This window comes from Vollenhovia emeryi, unplaced genomic scaffold (genome assembly GCF_000949405.1).
Source record: "Vollenhovia emeryi isolate VEMERY1.0 unplaced genomic scaffold, V.emery_V1.0 DF939203.1, whole genome shotgun sequence".
Classification (NCBI taxonomy): domain Eukaryota; kingdom Metazoa; phylum Arthropoda; class Insecta; order Hymenoptera; family Formicidae; genus Vollenhovia; species Vollenhovia emeryi.
The window spans coordinates 447,666-464,006 of record NW_011967163.1 but is presented as its reverse complement, the minus strand read 5'-3'; the positions used below and the strand labels follow the sequence as shown (position 1 = coordinate 464,006).

General features: G+C 45.6%; 3 protein-coding genes across 3 annotated transcripts in view; 1 reads left to right on the top strand and 2 right to left on the bottom strand.

Annotated features, from left to right (window-relative positions):
* Window positions 1-511: 511 nt before the first annotated feature.
* Window positions 512-16,341, top strand: part of LOC105561685 (endocuticle structural glycoprotein ABD-5-like) — a 27,318-nt gene continuing 11,488 nt past the window's right edge. Inside the window, exon 1 of the mRNA XM_012011886.1 lies at window positions 512-1,416. Coding sequence (XP_011867276.1) covers window positions 1,288-1,416 — 129 coding nt within the window. The 5' untranslated portion in view covers window positions 512-1,287. The remainder of the gene's footprint in view (window positions 1,417-16,341) is intronic.
* On the bottom strand, window positions 3,438-4,655 carry LOC105561683 (flexible cuticle protein 12-like). Its single transcript, XM_012011883.1, has 2 exons — window positions 4,491-4,655; window positions 3,438-4,283 (listed from the first exon to the last, which is right to left on the bottom strand). Exons 1-2 carry the CDS (start codon window positions 4,497-4,499, stop codon window positions 3,969-3,971), a joined length of 324 nt encoding a protein of 107 aa, XP_011867273.1. The 5' UTR covers window positions 4,500-4,655; the 3' UTR covers window positions 3,438-3,968.
* Window positions 3,438-8,737, bottom strand: LOC105561684 (flexible cuticle protein 12-like). Its single transcript, XM_012011885.1, has 3 exons — window positions 8,439-8,737; window positions 7,335-7,626; window positions 3,438-3,991 (listed from the first exon to the last, which is right to left on the bottom strand). Exons 1-3 carry the CDS (start codon window positions 8,445-8,447, stop codon window positions 3,969-3,971), a joined length of 324 nt encoding a protein of 107 aa, XP_011867275.1. The 5' UTR covers window positions 8,448-8,737; the 3' UTR covers window positions 3,438-3,968.

Here is a 16,341-nt window from a genome sequence, read left to right as displayed (position 1 = left end):
TGGAGAACGCCGTCATTTTTTTAAATGGCAATCTCTATTGTTTATTATACTATCTTATTCTACTAATTAATATGAACAACTTTTGTCTGAAACATTTTTTTATTTGCCTAATACTTTTTGAGATACTCAAGAGAAAATTTATAACTCTTTCAATGTTTAGCTTATAATCTCTCGATAACTGTTTGTCGGAGGGAAAAGTAGTACAGGACTTTTTTTACTTGATTTAGTCTCAAGAATATGCTGTTGCAATGGTGTTTCAATTATTGAAAATTGTTGTGTATTGTAACACAAAATTTTTCAATAATTGAAACACCATTGCAACAGCATATTCCTGAGACTAAATCAAGTAAAAAAAGTCCTGTACTACTTTTCCCTCCGACAAACAGTTATCGAGAAATTATAAATTAAACATTGAAAAAGTTATAAATTTTCTCTTGAATATCTCAAAAAGTATTAGGCAAATCAAAAAATGCTATATTTTTCGAAGCCGTCGAAACTCGTCGAGCCGCCGCGCGCCGCAGCGATCGTCGCTTGTTTGTCTCGAGCCGCCGCGACCGCTACTACGCTACCGAGGTCAAGGAACGTTCCATGCGTCGCACTGTTGTTCGCGCTGCCGGTACGTATGTATGTACATACACTACGGGGCGATGTGCGCGATCATTCTCCGCGAAGTTAATGCCACGGCCAGGCGAGCACGCACTTGGAGTGTGCACGGCAGGCGGACCGTTGAACGTTGCCGTCCACCGTTTTTGCGCTCGCTATTCCCGCGATACGTAATTCGAGTACAGGAGAGCCTCGCGAGCGTGTACTCGATTGTTCGTCAGTGAAAAGCATGTCAGTTTACGCGTTCGCTTGAGATGTACACTGTACGAGTGACGTTAAAGCGGACTGTCCACTCGCGTCGCGTCGCCGACTCGACTCGCGTAGTGTCGCGCGGGGGAGGGGGGCGCCGGCTACCGACGCCATGTTGGTCTCTGTTCGAGAAGCATCGCGAAGTGCCGCGGACACGCAGCGGATCGGTCTCCCGCGCCGACGGTGTCGTCGCGACGCTTCACCGCGGCGGTGGTGAGTGACGCTGACCAAGTTGAGCAAGATCGGCCCCGTTGAACGCTCGCGTTCGGTCGCGAGACGCGTCCAGCCTCGCCGGGACGTTCCCGGCGTTTCGCGCGACGCCACCGTTGGCGGCTCGCATTCCCGCGCGCGACCGTACACCTCTTTTTCGCGTTCTCGTCGCAACGAGCTCGCGTCGGTTAACGCCGGGAGTGCCGTGGCGCGCGTCACTCGGATATGATGAACTCCTTTTTCGCGTGTGCCGCGCTGTGCCGCGTTGTGCCGTTTGCCAGTGCGAAATGGAGGGATCTGAGAGGAAGCAGCGACCTGGGATCAGACATCGAGCGACGGCGAAGCAACCCTCTGGTGAGTGCATTTATGCATTATTCTTGCGCGGGCTGCTGTTATTCGCCTTTCCGTCAATTCGATGTATTCGACCGTTGGGACGATTCGCACGAGCACGTACTCGTCATAACCTGTCGATAAAATCGGATACATTTAGTTAATCGAAGCTCGGTAATGCTGGTCTCGCCTGGACTCGGGCGGTATATCGTAAAATAATCTTGAGTTGAATACCGACCGCGATAGATGGGCCGACAGATGGCGCCAGACGACCGTTCCGCTTGGAGACCCCGTAATCAGAGACTGGCCATAAGTGAATTCGTCAAATTTCTGCGAGTGAGAGAGAAACATAGGCTCAGTGAGAAATGGTTCGTCGATTGACGTCGAAATGATGTCGAATCGACGTCAATTCGACAATTCGTCGTTTCGACGTCGATCGACGAATCATTTCTCACTGGGAGGCTGTCTCGCTTTTCCACGATCGTAGAATCGCGGGAATTTGACGAGCTCTCTTATGGCCAGTCTCCGATTACAGGAACTCTAGTTCCGCTTAGAGACCCTGTAATCAGAGACTGGCCATAAGTGAGTTCGTCAAATTTCTGCGAGTGAGAGAGAAACATAGGCTGTCTCACTTTTCCACGATCGTAGAATCGCGGGAATTTGACGAGCTCTCTTATGGCCAGTCTCCGATTACAGGAACTCTAGTTCCGCTTAGAGACCCTGTAATCAGAGGCTGGCCATAAAGATTCGTCAAATTCCCGCGAGTTAGAGAAAAACGTAGGGCTGTATCACGCTTCTACGATCGTTTAACGACGTTTAGCTACGATTCTACGATCGTAGAAGAGCGAGGCAGCCTATCTTTCTCTCTCACTCGCGGGAATTTGACAAACTCTTAAAGGCCTGTGTCCACAATGCTAGGACTCGGCCCAAGTTCTAGTTTCGAGAAATGTCTAGTCAATTAACTTGCAGCTTTTCCGTGTTATCCTGGTATCGCGCCATGTTATCCTGTTATCGAGAATTCGCTCCCTTTGAATTTAAATACTTGAACTCGCTCGCGTCTCATTGTCAGGTCAGTTTTCGCCACTTGGCAATTACGATTTCCTAGAGTGCTTTTTCTCGCGGCCGAGCTACTAACAATTTGTTTTTTAATGGAACAAGCATATAATTCAACGTTGGAGAGAAAGGGATGAAAGGACCGAAGAATTCTGCCGCGAACAACGAGCGCCGATAAAACGCCTGACTCACTAAGAGCGGGTGTAAGAAATTTGAAAGCCAATCCATTTTTCGTAAGGCATCTGTCGTTTCGCTCTCGCAACCTTTTGCAAGAGGTGCATATTTATTTGTCATGATTTCGCTATTCCCGCCGATGTCTTCTTTAAGAAGGATGACTGATTGCCACGAGCGCGATTATATCAATTCCATCGCCCGAGGCTTTCAAGTAATAACAAGCAACTAGCGATAGGAAACGATAAACGCAGGGAGTAAATGAAGCGCGTTAAACTGCAAATTAAATTAATGGCTTAAATATTTGTTGTAGAAAGTGCATAATAACAGCGTGCAGTATATACCAAGCGCTCAAAAAATGCGTGTGCAAGTGTATAAATATAAACTGCCTAGAGGTGTAAATATAAATATATGATAGCACCTTTTTTGATAGCAACTTGCTTAACGCATTCTGTTTTTATCGGCATGTTACGTAACGTTGAAATAATTCTTCAATTATGCAGATATGCGTCCGCGAAATTTGATTGCTTATATGTAAAAATTATGCGTACATTCGGGAACAAATATTTCGTTCCGAGGTATTTCGAAAGAAATATTGGCCAAGAATAGTGACGTATCGCCAAGAAAAACGTTGCCGTACGATAATTCTTCGTGCGCCACTCGTTTCGCTCTTGCATCTTTCTGTACTTTTTTAAATGCAGAATATAAGAAACTTTTGGGGGGAAAAACGCGACAGAGAGAACGGAGAAGCTAAGCGTGCGGCGGAGCTTCTCGATACTCTCGAGCCGTAATTGCCGGAGGTGGAAATAATGTTCACGTATGTCTTTAATAAGATTCTTATTAACTTGAGATCGAAATAGCTATTTTACAATGAACTACATTTGAATAAATTTCCAAACGTAGCTGCGCATTCCGAACAGGATTAAATTCACGATTGCGAGACGCTATAATTATCGATACTGTTTAATGCCCGGCTGGAATTTCGAAGAATGCGGTATTAATTTTACGACTTATTATAACGCAGACTCGTATGCACAGTCGCGATTTTTATTTAAAGCTGCACGCGGGTGACGATTACGGGAAGAAAAATGCAGTTTCGCAGCCGTGCGTACGATTATTGCGTCGTAAACAAGTGCGTTTATTCGACGCATCGAGGCATCCGTAATAATAATAAATCATGAGTTGATTACCGCGAATTATTTTAAAATTACGCGGATATTTATGCGGGATGGTTGAAACGCCCGAGACTGCCCCTCGATTGTCCCCTCCAGCCCGCTTGATGATGACGAAAATTTATCCAGAGCTGTCCGTTTTTCCTATCGACTTTACTATCTACTTGATGGCTAGTGAATTTAAACGGTCGGCAGATGCGCTCCCTCGGGGTGGAATCCGTTCTCGTCGGCGACGTAGTTGACGGTGTACTTGACGTTGGTCTCCGGGTCGACGTAGGTGTAGCTGCCGCGCACGACGAGGCTCTCGTTCTCGTGGCCGACGTTCACCAGCTTGGCGGACTCGTGATGGGCCTGGCCGCTGGAGAGCTCGTAGCCGTACTGGTACCCGTCGATGCCGATGTTGTCCAGCGGCGTCTCCTTCACGACGACCGTCTGGCTGTAGTCGTGCGGGGGCGCCGCGAGGGCGACGGCCACGAGGGCGCAGAGGACGACGATCTGCGGCAGAAAGGGAGTTTAGTCAATTTTCCTTGATGAGAATTAAAGCTATTAGCGCGAGGTGGCTGCTCGACCGGACGTCGTTGTGATTCACGATGGCGAGCCTCGAATTAATCCGCGATAAATTACGCGCGCTCGCGACGAACTATAAGGGCCGACCCCTCGTAAATCGTAATTCCAAGGCGCGGGGACCTCGAAGATACCCACTGTTCTCATGTTGAGGATGATGGTGTGTGCACGGCCACTCTCGTTCTCGGAAGAAGACTGATGTCGATTGCCGAAATCAGCCGCGATTTTATAGCGCTCCTCCTACTGCCAAAAGTTTGACTGGGTCTACGCCAATTCACCTCTCACCTTTCTTCCTTCGTATTTCGCTGGTCAACACGCGCGCCGATCGTCGTCCAAATTCCGACCTTCGTAAGAATTTTTCGATAACGCCAATCGGACGATATGAAACCTGACAATTTTACAATAAAGACAGTCGCGTACCTCTCGATGACTCTTGTATTAACAAACAGATATTTGCAGCTTTCGTTACGTTTTGTCTCGATGAAATAATTCTTTTCTTAACAACAATAACGGAATGTAACTGTTATTTACTTAAAAGCCAAAACGTTGACAAATCTGACTATATAATTAATAAGTTTAATAAATCCGTATTAAGAAGATCTTATATTGGTATAAATTAATAAAAAATTAATGTAAAGTTGTATCATAATTTAATATATCAATTGTTGATACAAATTTGTTTAAAAATATTAATTAATAAATACCAATTTTATTTATGTAACTCACATGTAAATAGCAACAAAATAATACAAATAAGTCGCAAACTTATTGTCGACGAAACCGGCAAGAGATTAATTTGTTAACAAAAAAAGCTAGAACGTTTCGACTAAATTACACTGTAAAGCTTTTTCTGTTAATAAATTAATCTCTCGCCGGTTTGGCCGACTATAAGTTTGCGACTTAGTTTTACTCATTGTTGGCTACAATAAGCACCACCACATTGTTAAAATAATACAAATTAAATACGGCATAAATGTCTGGGCGAGCTCTCTGTTGAGTTGGTTAAAAAATTCTCTTGCAATTTACGAGTAAGCGGGAGGGAATTCCATTTGCTTCAGGATTCAGTTTGAGGTATTCCCAATCATTAATTATTGATGTAACCTTTATAGAGAGGTAACTTTGCCAATCCTCCCATAAATTAAGGTGACTCCAGTCTGTAAGGTAGCGACAAGTTTGAGTCGATTATCGCCTCTTAAACGTGCATCACGTTGTGCCCCCGTGACGAGATTTCTAGCCGCCCTCAAGGAACACTACTCGCCAAAGCCTTGAAAACGATAGCAATGTAAAAATAACATATTTTTAACCTTCGATACGATCAAGGGAAACTACTTGCTTAATCTATTCGGATTCTTTCGTAGTACATCTTATTGCGAAACGTATCGTCGCGATGAGTGTGTCGACGGCACACGATGGGTTTACGAAGTTCTGTGCCCTCTAGTCGATTTATTGATAGTTCACTTGAAAATTGAAAGTGTATTAAAAGAGCTGAGCCTGTCACGCGCTCGTGGAAGATGATTGAAAATAGTAACGTTGGTCTAATACGATGGAAAGATTTTTGTATAATATCGAAAGTAGTAACTCGTACTAGAAAGCGAAAATTTTAATAAAATGGACAACGGCTATTTTATTAAATATTCCGAGTAAATGATTAATTTTAATTATTTTTGTAAACGTTTAAGGATAACTTTTATAATATTTTCCGGGGATCTTTTTAATAGAAGCGTATTGATATACATTTATCTGTTTTATTAATGTCGAGCTTTTTGTTAATGTCATCTATACTCACTGTTATATTTTGTATACATATACAAAATGGTTAAAATATCGCAACAAATCAGAGATATAAATAACTACTACTTATATAATAATAAAATGTCTAGAGGTAAAGTTTTAGTTCTTTTAATACATTTTCAACTTTCCAATGAACTATCAATAAATTGACTAGAGAGCACAGAGCTTCGTAAACTCATCGTGCGCCGTCGACAATTCAAGAAGAGAATCAAGCGAACAAGATCGACCCCATTTCTTTCGCATTCGATTTTGGTCACAAAGCAGGTAATAAACGAAAGGTCTCGTCAAGCCGATTACAGATACGTCAGTCTCAGAGTGTATTTAACCAAAATTCCCAGGACGTAAGCGATGAAGCCGTCCGGACGGACACCATTTGTTTGGAATGGAACCTTTGGAGCCCGATATCTCTAGAACGTTAAATAGGTACACTCTGAGATTGACATATCTGTAATCAGCTTGACGAGACCTTTCGTTTGGTACCTACTTTGTGACCAAACTCGAGTGCGAAAAAACTGGGGCCATTTGCCTATGGACACTTGTTCTCACTCATTCAAATCTTTAACAAACTAACCACTGTTCCATTTTCTATTGGTTTTTGGCATATTCTTTAATACGATGGAAAGCAAAAAGCAGCTAGAAACACATTATTGTGTGTTTCAAGCGCCTTAACTGATTTTATTATCGAAATTGATTACTGCACACAGCAACGTATATCAATAACGTGTATATTCATACTTAATCGCATGATAAAGATCCAACAAGCCAATTGACAAAACTTGCGCATTACGTCATGTTTTTATTGCTCTGTTGAAGAATACAGATTGTTTGTATAATGTGTCTTATTAAACTAGTAAATTAATCGAATCAAATGAACAGTCGTTCGTGCATATTGTCGATCCACAAGGTTCAACCGTAAATTATTTTACCGAGCGATACTACGTATCCGAGGAGGATACTATTTATCCGTCGGCGAGGTGAAAAATGAAAAAGTCGTGGGGGGGGGGGGGTGATTTACACGCAAGGGAATTAAGTATAAAGATAAATTTATTTAAAGCTAAAATTGTCATATGTACGATCGAGTTTCTCGAGGTCGAGCGTAGCCGCGAGTTTCGGCGGTGGATGCGAGAACACAGTTGCAAAGGTTTACAGGTAGGACCCTCGTCAGGATCTAGACGGCCGGCAGATGCGCACCCTCGGGGTGGAATCCGTTCTCGTCGGCGACGTAGTTGACGGTGTACCTGACGTTGGTCTCCGGGTCGACGTAGGTGAAGCTGCCGCGGACGACGAGGCTCTCGTTCTCCTGGCCGGCGTTCACCAGCTGGGCGGACTCCTGGTGGGCCTGGCCGCTGGAGAGCTCGTAGCCGTACTGGTACCCGTCGATGCCGATGTTGTCCAGCGGCGTCTCCTTGACGACCACGGTCTGGCTGTAGTCGTGCGGGGGCGCCGCGAGGGCGACGGCGACGACGGCGGCGAAGACAATTATCTGAATGTGCAGAGTAACGAAACGACTTGTCAAACGATTATGCGTGATGGAATATTTTAGCGGCTTGATAAGATATCTTGGCGTCTTCTACACGTCCTAGGTTCGCACCAACGTCACGTAACTTTTATCTTAATTCGCTCTTCGTCTTTTTCCAACTGTTTTTCTTATAAAGAGACAAAGAGTGAATTAAGCTAACGTTAAGCGACGTTGGTGCGATCAGTTCCTAGTGTTCTTCGTCTTAACTTATGATAGTCTGTTCCTATTCTAGTAAAATTAGGATATTTTTCTTTTCGCGAGTCTCACGTGAAAGCAGGGAAGATTAAATACCCTAATAGCACAGTGCATTGACCAAACATTGGTTAAACAGTGGCTCAATATTTGGGTGTATTGGGCCAATGTTTAACCAATGCACTGTGCTATTAGGGCAACGATTTACTTGAACGATGAATTAATAAGATAAATATGAAGCGAGACACATTTCTCCTTTACACGGGACGAAGATAACTCCCGCGACACGATAGTGATATCGCCGAGTTCCTCTGAGAAACGACAGCGGCCCTAATTGGTTTTATTTACGCGCCGCTTGATAACGCAACGGCGCCGCGATGCTCCATTTCGTAGTCCTCGAGGTCCCGAACGAGCGAAAGTTTTTCAAGGGGAATCACCACACCGCGAGATTCACCGCGAGAATTTCATCCCGGGGAACTCGGCGAGTTCACCGGGACCGATCCACTGGCGAGCGATCGCGCGGACACTCTTTTCCATTTCTCTCGCGTGAGACGTCGCGACTAATCTTTTCGAAGAACACGCACCAGCTTCATGGCGACAGGCGGATTCTTTTCTCCAAGAGAACAGGTGACGATACGTGCTGAGATGGCTCACTAAAACTGATTCGGCGTACGGCGCCGATGGCGATTATATATAGCCAGAATTGTGCGATGCGAATTACGCCCTACCATCGTTCACGGCGTTGCCAAAATTTTCATGTCCATGTGTCGAAATCCTTAAATGACCGGGCCGACCGGGCGGTGATGGCACAACAGCCCGTGGCCGCGCGCGGCCCGAGAATGTCAGGCTGGAATGCGAGGGACGGACGCTGGGGCGGTTTCACCTGGACAGGTCGCGACAGAGATAACTCGCGCAACTCTAATTCCCTCGCGATGATTTACGTCTCGCGCGGACGAAAGCTCCTGGCGAGATTTAATTGTCAATTCTCTCCGGAATTTCCGTTTCCCGCGCGCCTACGAGATTCGCCGCTGTCGAAACACGCTCGCACCGTTGGTCCAGGCAGTGTCGTAATTCCGGCGTTAATAGACACGCGGACTAATCCGGGAGCAATTTCAAATGCACTTTGAGAGATAAGCTCCGCTAAAGGTTACACGTAAAATCCCTCTCCTCGTCCTCGTTAAATCTTAATCCATTGGTCTTATATTATGTTTTACGCGTTACGCAACGCGCAACGCGGGCTCATCTTGACGCGGATATTAACGCGCACGTGTTGCATGTAGCTCTAATGCGATGTGTTTGATCAACTAACTAAATTTTCTGTGAATCAAAGTCGATAATCCATCATGCATGACTTCTATTGCGTCACGTTGCGATTCGTCGAAATCGGCTGACAGCGAAACATTTCATTTAGCGAGTAATAAAATTAAGAGAGGATTACAGACGAACGGACTCGGGAGTTGTTATATTATTGGGAGAAACTTTTTGTGCGCGTTGATAAATTGACGTTGCATCCTCCGAGCAATTAGGGACGAAAATGAATACGCTCGATATGTTATTGCGAATTGATATCGCTCTGCGAACAGTTTTGCTCAATAGTAATCAGCTGCGGTGAAAAAAAGTATCATTTTTCTACAGCAATATAGAATACTATAAATGCACGTGTGTGCACGCAACCTTTTGGAATCTCTTTTAATTGCTTTGAGAAACATAACCGTCTTAGTTGTTTATGAAAAATATTTCGAACATGTCTAATGTTACTGTGGCACAGTCTAATAACATGTTTCGATGTCCGACAAAGACAGGCGTTATAAAGAGACGATTCGCTTCTTCTTTTTGTTTTCCAATTCAAGAAAAACGAGTTTATGATGTGAAGTACAGTCCCGGGACTGGCGAAGAGTGTCGCCTTCCAAGGAAGAGTCCCGGTCTATCCTAAAAATTCCACTCCTTCCAGCTATCGATGTCGCGAGGCACCTCGAGTCCTCGGTGAATTGTCCTTAATCGCGAGACCGAGAAAGAGATGATTTTACCGTTTCACAACTTTTAGCAGCAACACTTCTCCGGCCGTTTATCCTCCACTCGAGATCGAAACTGATGTGCTAGCCGAAATGTCCGAATTTGTTAGTCGAGATTCGTAGAAACACTTTAAAGGTTGCGAATCCCCTCGCGCATTTATCTCTGATCAATGGCACACGACAAACTTATTGTCTGACATGAATTATATCATCGAATAATGAATCAGGAATGATGCGCGCCGACCGAGATTTGAAAAGAAAGTGTACTGTTACGTAAGTGAACGGCTTATGCTAATGATCCAGACGCAGAGAGACAGAGAGAAAGAGGAGGAAAGAGAGGGAGGGCGCGTTACGGAGAGTAAGCATCTTCTTCGTGGGAGGATAGAAGTCAACGACGCGCCTTCTTCTCCACGGGAATCTTCGATCTTCCACGTAATCCTCACGAAAGAGCAATATCGCGTTCGTTGTTTCAGTAAGGGGACCCTAAAGCCGCCTGTTTTATCGACATTCTTTGTTAGAAATAACCTTTTAATTGGCTTTATAGAAATGCAAGACTCTTCTGCGGAATTGAAGCACGCAGCAAAGTCTAGACGATGCTGGTCGACTTTGTATCAAAAAAACGAAAACAAAATTTTAATTTTACTAATTAAAATCTCGGTCTGAGCAATGTGTAGCTAATGAAATTGCTGCTTTGTCGTAAAAGTTGCAAATTGATTGGCTATACATTTTTCGGACCGAGTAAAACTTGGAATTAAAAATGTCGATAATTGACGTTTTTAATTCCGACTCTAATCTTACCGACACTGATCGAATTCGCCGGCGGCCGATCTCCTCGGCATTCTCGCGGAGAGTAAAATCTTTTAAAACTAATTACAAGTTTATTGTCTCGAAGATGAAACGTCTCTTTATTGTTACCGCCGAACCTGTTGTTGAAACTACTCGCTTTCTCCGCGCATCGCGTTTCCACCTTTGTCCAACTTGTCTAAACATTCGACAATTATGCACGCGCGTGCGTGTCATTGTATATTATATAATATGCCATTATATTAACATTGCGCGCACACGGGAATCCCATCGGACTTTCTAATACGTCTATGATCGAGCTGCGTATGTCGCGTTATATCATACGCACGTGTAATCGGAGATTGCACGCGGCGACGCAGTATCGAAGTGCACCCCCGCCTCATATAATTGCGTACGTTCGCAACTAATAATAGACAATGCAAGCGCCGTAGGCTGAGTTACCGATTAACATCGGCAGTCGTTATCGTCAAATTAGCCAGTTAGCACGTTGCCCAGCATCATTGACGAGGGATAACATTAATGTTTTCATCAATCTCACCCACTCTATACCGTCTGTTCCTCATTATACATAGTTTCCTCCGCAAGTATCTTTCATAAATTTTCCTGTAGCCAGTTGTGTCGGATTATTCGTCCCTAATTGTTAATTAATCACTGGCGAGTCAATATTCCAAATTTTGCAGATAATTAGTTTCTAACAAATGAACAGAGGCTAAAATGTTCGAATCGATCTTACTCTATTAATGAAAAATAAAAAACCCGCAAGTTGAAGTAAATGGGTAACAAAATTGCGGTCACCACTTGCCTCTCAAATAGACTTGCAAAATTCTTGGGGGGGAAAAATACAAAATTCTCACTCTTTTAATTTTACATGCGATATAATGCGACCATTTAATTACATCAAATGGCACGTAAAATAATAACTCAAATCTTATTTTAAAACAGATAAAAAGATAATTTAAACAACACAGCGACGTTAAATAGAAATTCGATTTCGTATGCAAACGTTTATCATTTCTTTTACGAGAGAATTTCGCGAGACGCCGAACGTAACGCTGCTGAAAGTATTAAACGCCACGAAATTCGCGAAAGGTCATTAAGCCCGATAGATCGAGGCTTGTGGGACACCATATATAGATGACTAGCCGAGTTAGTGCATCGTCCCGTGGCGGCGACGGCGGGCCACGTCAGATCGTGACTTTTCCTTTCTGCGGCGCGGAGCGTCTTCTCAAGGCGCGATATTATTGTATAATCGATTGTGCGCGACGGACGGCGCAGCTGGCTGCGAAGGAGACGCGCGATCATTCCGGATAAACAGATGCGAGACGTCCGTCACGCGCCGTGACGTTACGCAAAGATCCTCAACGCGTTGCGTGGTTCGTGGACCCCGAAGTTGACACCTGATCTCTATCATCCCGTGCTAATTAATAACCTGCTGGCAATTTCACTGATCGTTTCGGCGGGAATCGTTCCCACGAGAAGATGGTCCCATGATTAAGCGACTTAAATAGGTCGTGACGAACTCAAGAGGAACTCACCTCTTCAAATTCTTTATGAATTTACGTAATTTGTGCGAAATAAGCTCGAAAGAATCGCTTCCCGGTAGTTCAAAAAGGATTCCATGGAAGTAAGTTAAAGTTATTTTGAACACAAAGAATTCCTTTCGCATCCGAAAAACAGCCCAGAATTGGCATAGGAGCGAATTCCTCTTGAACTCTCAAAGAACGTCCTTAAAACAGAAACGGGATATGGGAAGGTGAATTCGTTTCGTCCACTTGGGGAATTCAAAGAGAATTCCTGTTGGATTTGCCGCGCTATCTGGGACGCTTAAAAAGTCACGATTCCAAACGGAGAGGCGAGGTAGAAATGTAAACGGGACCGAGGTAGATTCGAAATGTCGGGACGCGCGCCCTCTTGTCCTCCTCGTGAAATACAGTCGCACGGAGGGCTACGCGAGAGTTCACGGCGCGACCGGGGGAAAACTGCTCGTCTCCTGTCGCGATTCCAGCCACGTGCTCTCTTCCCGTGTCCCGCTGGGAAGAAGACGAGGTGGCGAGCACGACGGCGGGGGCGCGGGAGGCGCGGCGGCGGCGGCGCTTTTCAACGAGGAACTCGCGCACTCTCGGGTCGGGGGATTTCGCAAGAAAATCCTGCTGGACCGCGCGCGCGAGGTCGTCGCCGTTGCCGGCTAAAGGCGCGCCTTGCGTAACATCACCGCCGCGAGCACGACGGCACGGATCCTAAATGCCACCACACTCTGTCGGCGGACGGGTCTGTACACCGGCTGCGCGCATGCATTAGACGACGAAGAGGTGAAGTCGCCTGGCACGGCGTACTTCTGATCTATCGTTCCCCTCCCCCTCCCTCCTCGCTAGGGGGGACCTGATCTACCAGCTGGCCTATCCAGCTGTTTACGGCGAGACGGTAAAACGGATCCGGAGAGGCCAACGCGAGGAGCCGTCCCTAATTGGTCTTCTTTATTGATACTTCTCGGATCCCTCCGGTAATTGGCCTCCCGCTAATTATAATTTGAAGTAACGTTTCTCAAGCAGCAGAGGCCACTGGAATTTAAACTTGCGCGCAGCAGGTGCCTCGGTACTTAAAAAATCTCTCCTCCGAGAAATTCGATCATCTCGCAAGGATTATCGCGGCGTATCTCGATCACGTCGCGCGAGTCGCGATAAAATAAATTGTAATAAAATTGAGATTCGGAATATCCACGGCGGGCTGCATTATATCTCTGGACCGCTCGCCGGAGGCTGGCGTTGCACCGCGGCGGAGCAGCCGCGCTCTCGTCTGGCCAGTTCTATCGCGAACTACTGAGCGCGGGGCGCGCGGTTAATTCACATCCTTCGAGCATCCTCCTGCGCGCTTTACGGCCACAGCGCGCGTCGATTGATTTACTTGCCTCGCGCTAAACAAACCGCATCGCCGAAGGCGCGAGCCCACCGGGTCGTAATCGGCCGCGTGCACTTACCGCGCGATACGATTATTCGCCGGCGATGTAGGTACGTACCGTCGTAACTCACCCGCGAGATTCTCCTCGCTACGTTCCGTACCGCGCGGATGACGTAGCCAGAGAGATAAGATAATTACGCCAGCAGGATGTGACCTCCTGCCGCCGGAGGTCCGCCGAGGGTGCTTAAAGGTGGCGGTGAATAGTAGCCGGCACCGCGAAAGGTGAGCCTCTCGATGAAAGAACGTCTCGCTTTAAATTATATCGTTATGGCCGATACGTGCTCGTAATGTGTACTCGTCTCCAAGAGGATCTGTTCTCCAACGCGGCGCTTTATTGTCCATTGAATAGTACTCTGGGAAAGAAAAGACAGTGACCCGTTTTGGGGCCCACCATTAGTAATCGAATTATTTGCATTGTCCGTAACTCTAATCTTTTACGAATTTTACCCCGCGTAACTAAAAATCGCAATTAGCTATTCTATCCGTATCCAGGCTTTTTCAGTAATGCTAGTAAAATTTTTTCGCAATAAGTTTAGAATAAAATATTTAGACACTAACACCCTGTCACGGCTCTTAGTCCTTTGTTCCTTCGAATTTGTGTTTAACACGTTTGAGCCATACGAATTTTATTAATTTGTTAATACTAATCAATTCTCTCAATTAGTTCTGTCGATATTCAGTAACGTAAAGATAATTTTCACTTAAGTGGCACCAACCGAAATGTTAAGTTGCCTAACTACAAAAAGAACGGTCAAAATTTTTCCCAGAGTAAATTGTGTTACGAACAATCCAAATAATTCGATTACTAATTGTAGGCCCCAAAATGGGTTGCTGTCCTTTTTTCCCAGAGCAGAAATAAATCGTCGCAAGGTATTTTCGACGCATTCTTTTCTTACGTGCGTCGAGAAGCTCAATGAAGTCCACTTAATTTACGACACGGGTTGCCGCAAATTGCATCAGCATTTAGAGATGAAATGATATTTGTAAATTTTATGCTTCGATTTTATTGCAACTTGTAATTATATTGCATAATAATATTATTACTAATAATAATATTGCAACTTTATTGCAACGTGTAAAAGGAATTAAAAGCGACGCCCAAATGTATATGGGGTATAAAATTATAAGCGGAATTTTATTTGGAAATCCGACGCGAGCCATAGACGTGGGCTTAACGAGACGTTGATGTACGGGAGAACAGGACGTAACAACGATATCGCGAACGGAGATAACCGAATCGCGAGATAATTGCTCTCGCACGCGATTCTTCTCTCGCAAGGCGATCCGGAAAACTCACGCTGCGCCACTTATCCTCGGAGATTTACATGCCGAATGAAGGCAAATAGCGGCTTATCACCGGGAGAAGATCGATGCGAGAATCTTCCGTGATGAAAAATGCAGATGCTCTTCCCTTCCACCTCGCGCCCGATGTAAAATCGAGAAATCCGCGGCCGAGCGAAGGCGCGAGAGATGCGGAATCGATCCTCCTGCGAGGCGCGGCTTTATTTCCGTAAACGGCGGAAACGCGCTATTAAAGTCAAGGCCAGGCCAAAGTTACGAAGAATACTTTCTCGTGCCTGATTAGCCGTGACTTACTGAATACGTCGACGTTTTCGCGAAGTCGTCCCAAGCCGGTTTGGTCAGAGTGCACCAAGATTTTTACATATATATTCCGCAGGATCCACGGACCCATAATCGACATCCATTCATTCATGGGGGGGAAACCATTAAGTTAAATATCTCGTTGAGGCATTTTTGCCATTTTATTATTCTCCGGTTTTCGAAGCAGCAGCGCCGGAGGGAACGGCACGTCCGATAATTCGCGCGCGCGTGCACAACATTACCGTACGTGCAAGAAGGCCGCGAGAAGGAGCGCTCCGCGCGAGGACGTCGGAAAATTATCAATTACTGCCTCCTCAATTTCTTAGAAGCGCGCTGCGCAGGCAGCTCGCATTCATTATTCCGATAATCTGCCGGGACCCCCGTGAACTTTTCCTCAAAGAGACTGGCGGAGCGAATGAACCGTGCCATGCTCTCGCGTGAAAATGCACCGTGACACAAAGAGAGAAAGAGAGAGAGAGAGAGAGAGACGCGGATTTATCATTGAGGACAACGCGATATGTACGATCGCACGAAATCCCCGCGTCGAATCCGCACCGCTCGAGGAGGACGCATCCGATCCTCGCGCCATCCCGCGTCCGGCAACGTGCAATCGCGCCCCGCGGAAACCTCAATCTCGTTCGACATTTCGAGCCTCCGGGGCGATATCGACCGGATAGGGGCACGCGAGTGCACTTCTCGCAGTTTCTCACGTGGGTTTGCCGATCGCGACGGCCGACCTTTGCAGCCGGTTGCGCGATCGAGAGGAGGGACGGCGTTTCTGTCGCTCCCGCGCCCGACGAAGAGCGAGGTACCCTCGAACGGGGTTGCTAAATGCGGCCGTTTTTTTTTTTAAATAACAGACCACTGTCTCTTACAAAATATGTTTGTAAACGGCGTTAAAGGGACGCGTTTAAAACGATAAGTGACAATACACAAGTGTTTTCAAACGTACAATAATGTATGTAAACGAGTATGTTACACATATTCCATACATTACACATATTTTATGCCTTATAATCTTACACTGAGAAAAATTTCCATCGGATAAACCAATTAAATATAGTATGTCCGATGGTTAATTTTTCCGATTACGTTTTCCGATTAAATTATGGAG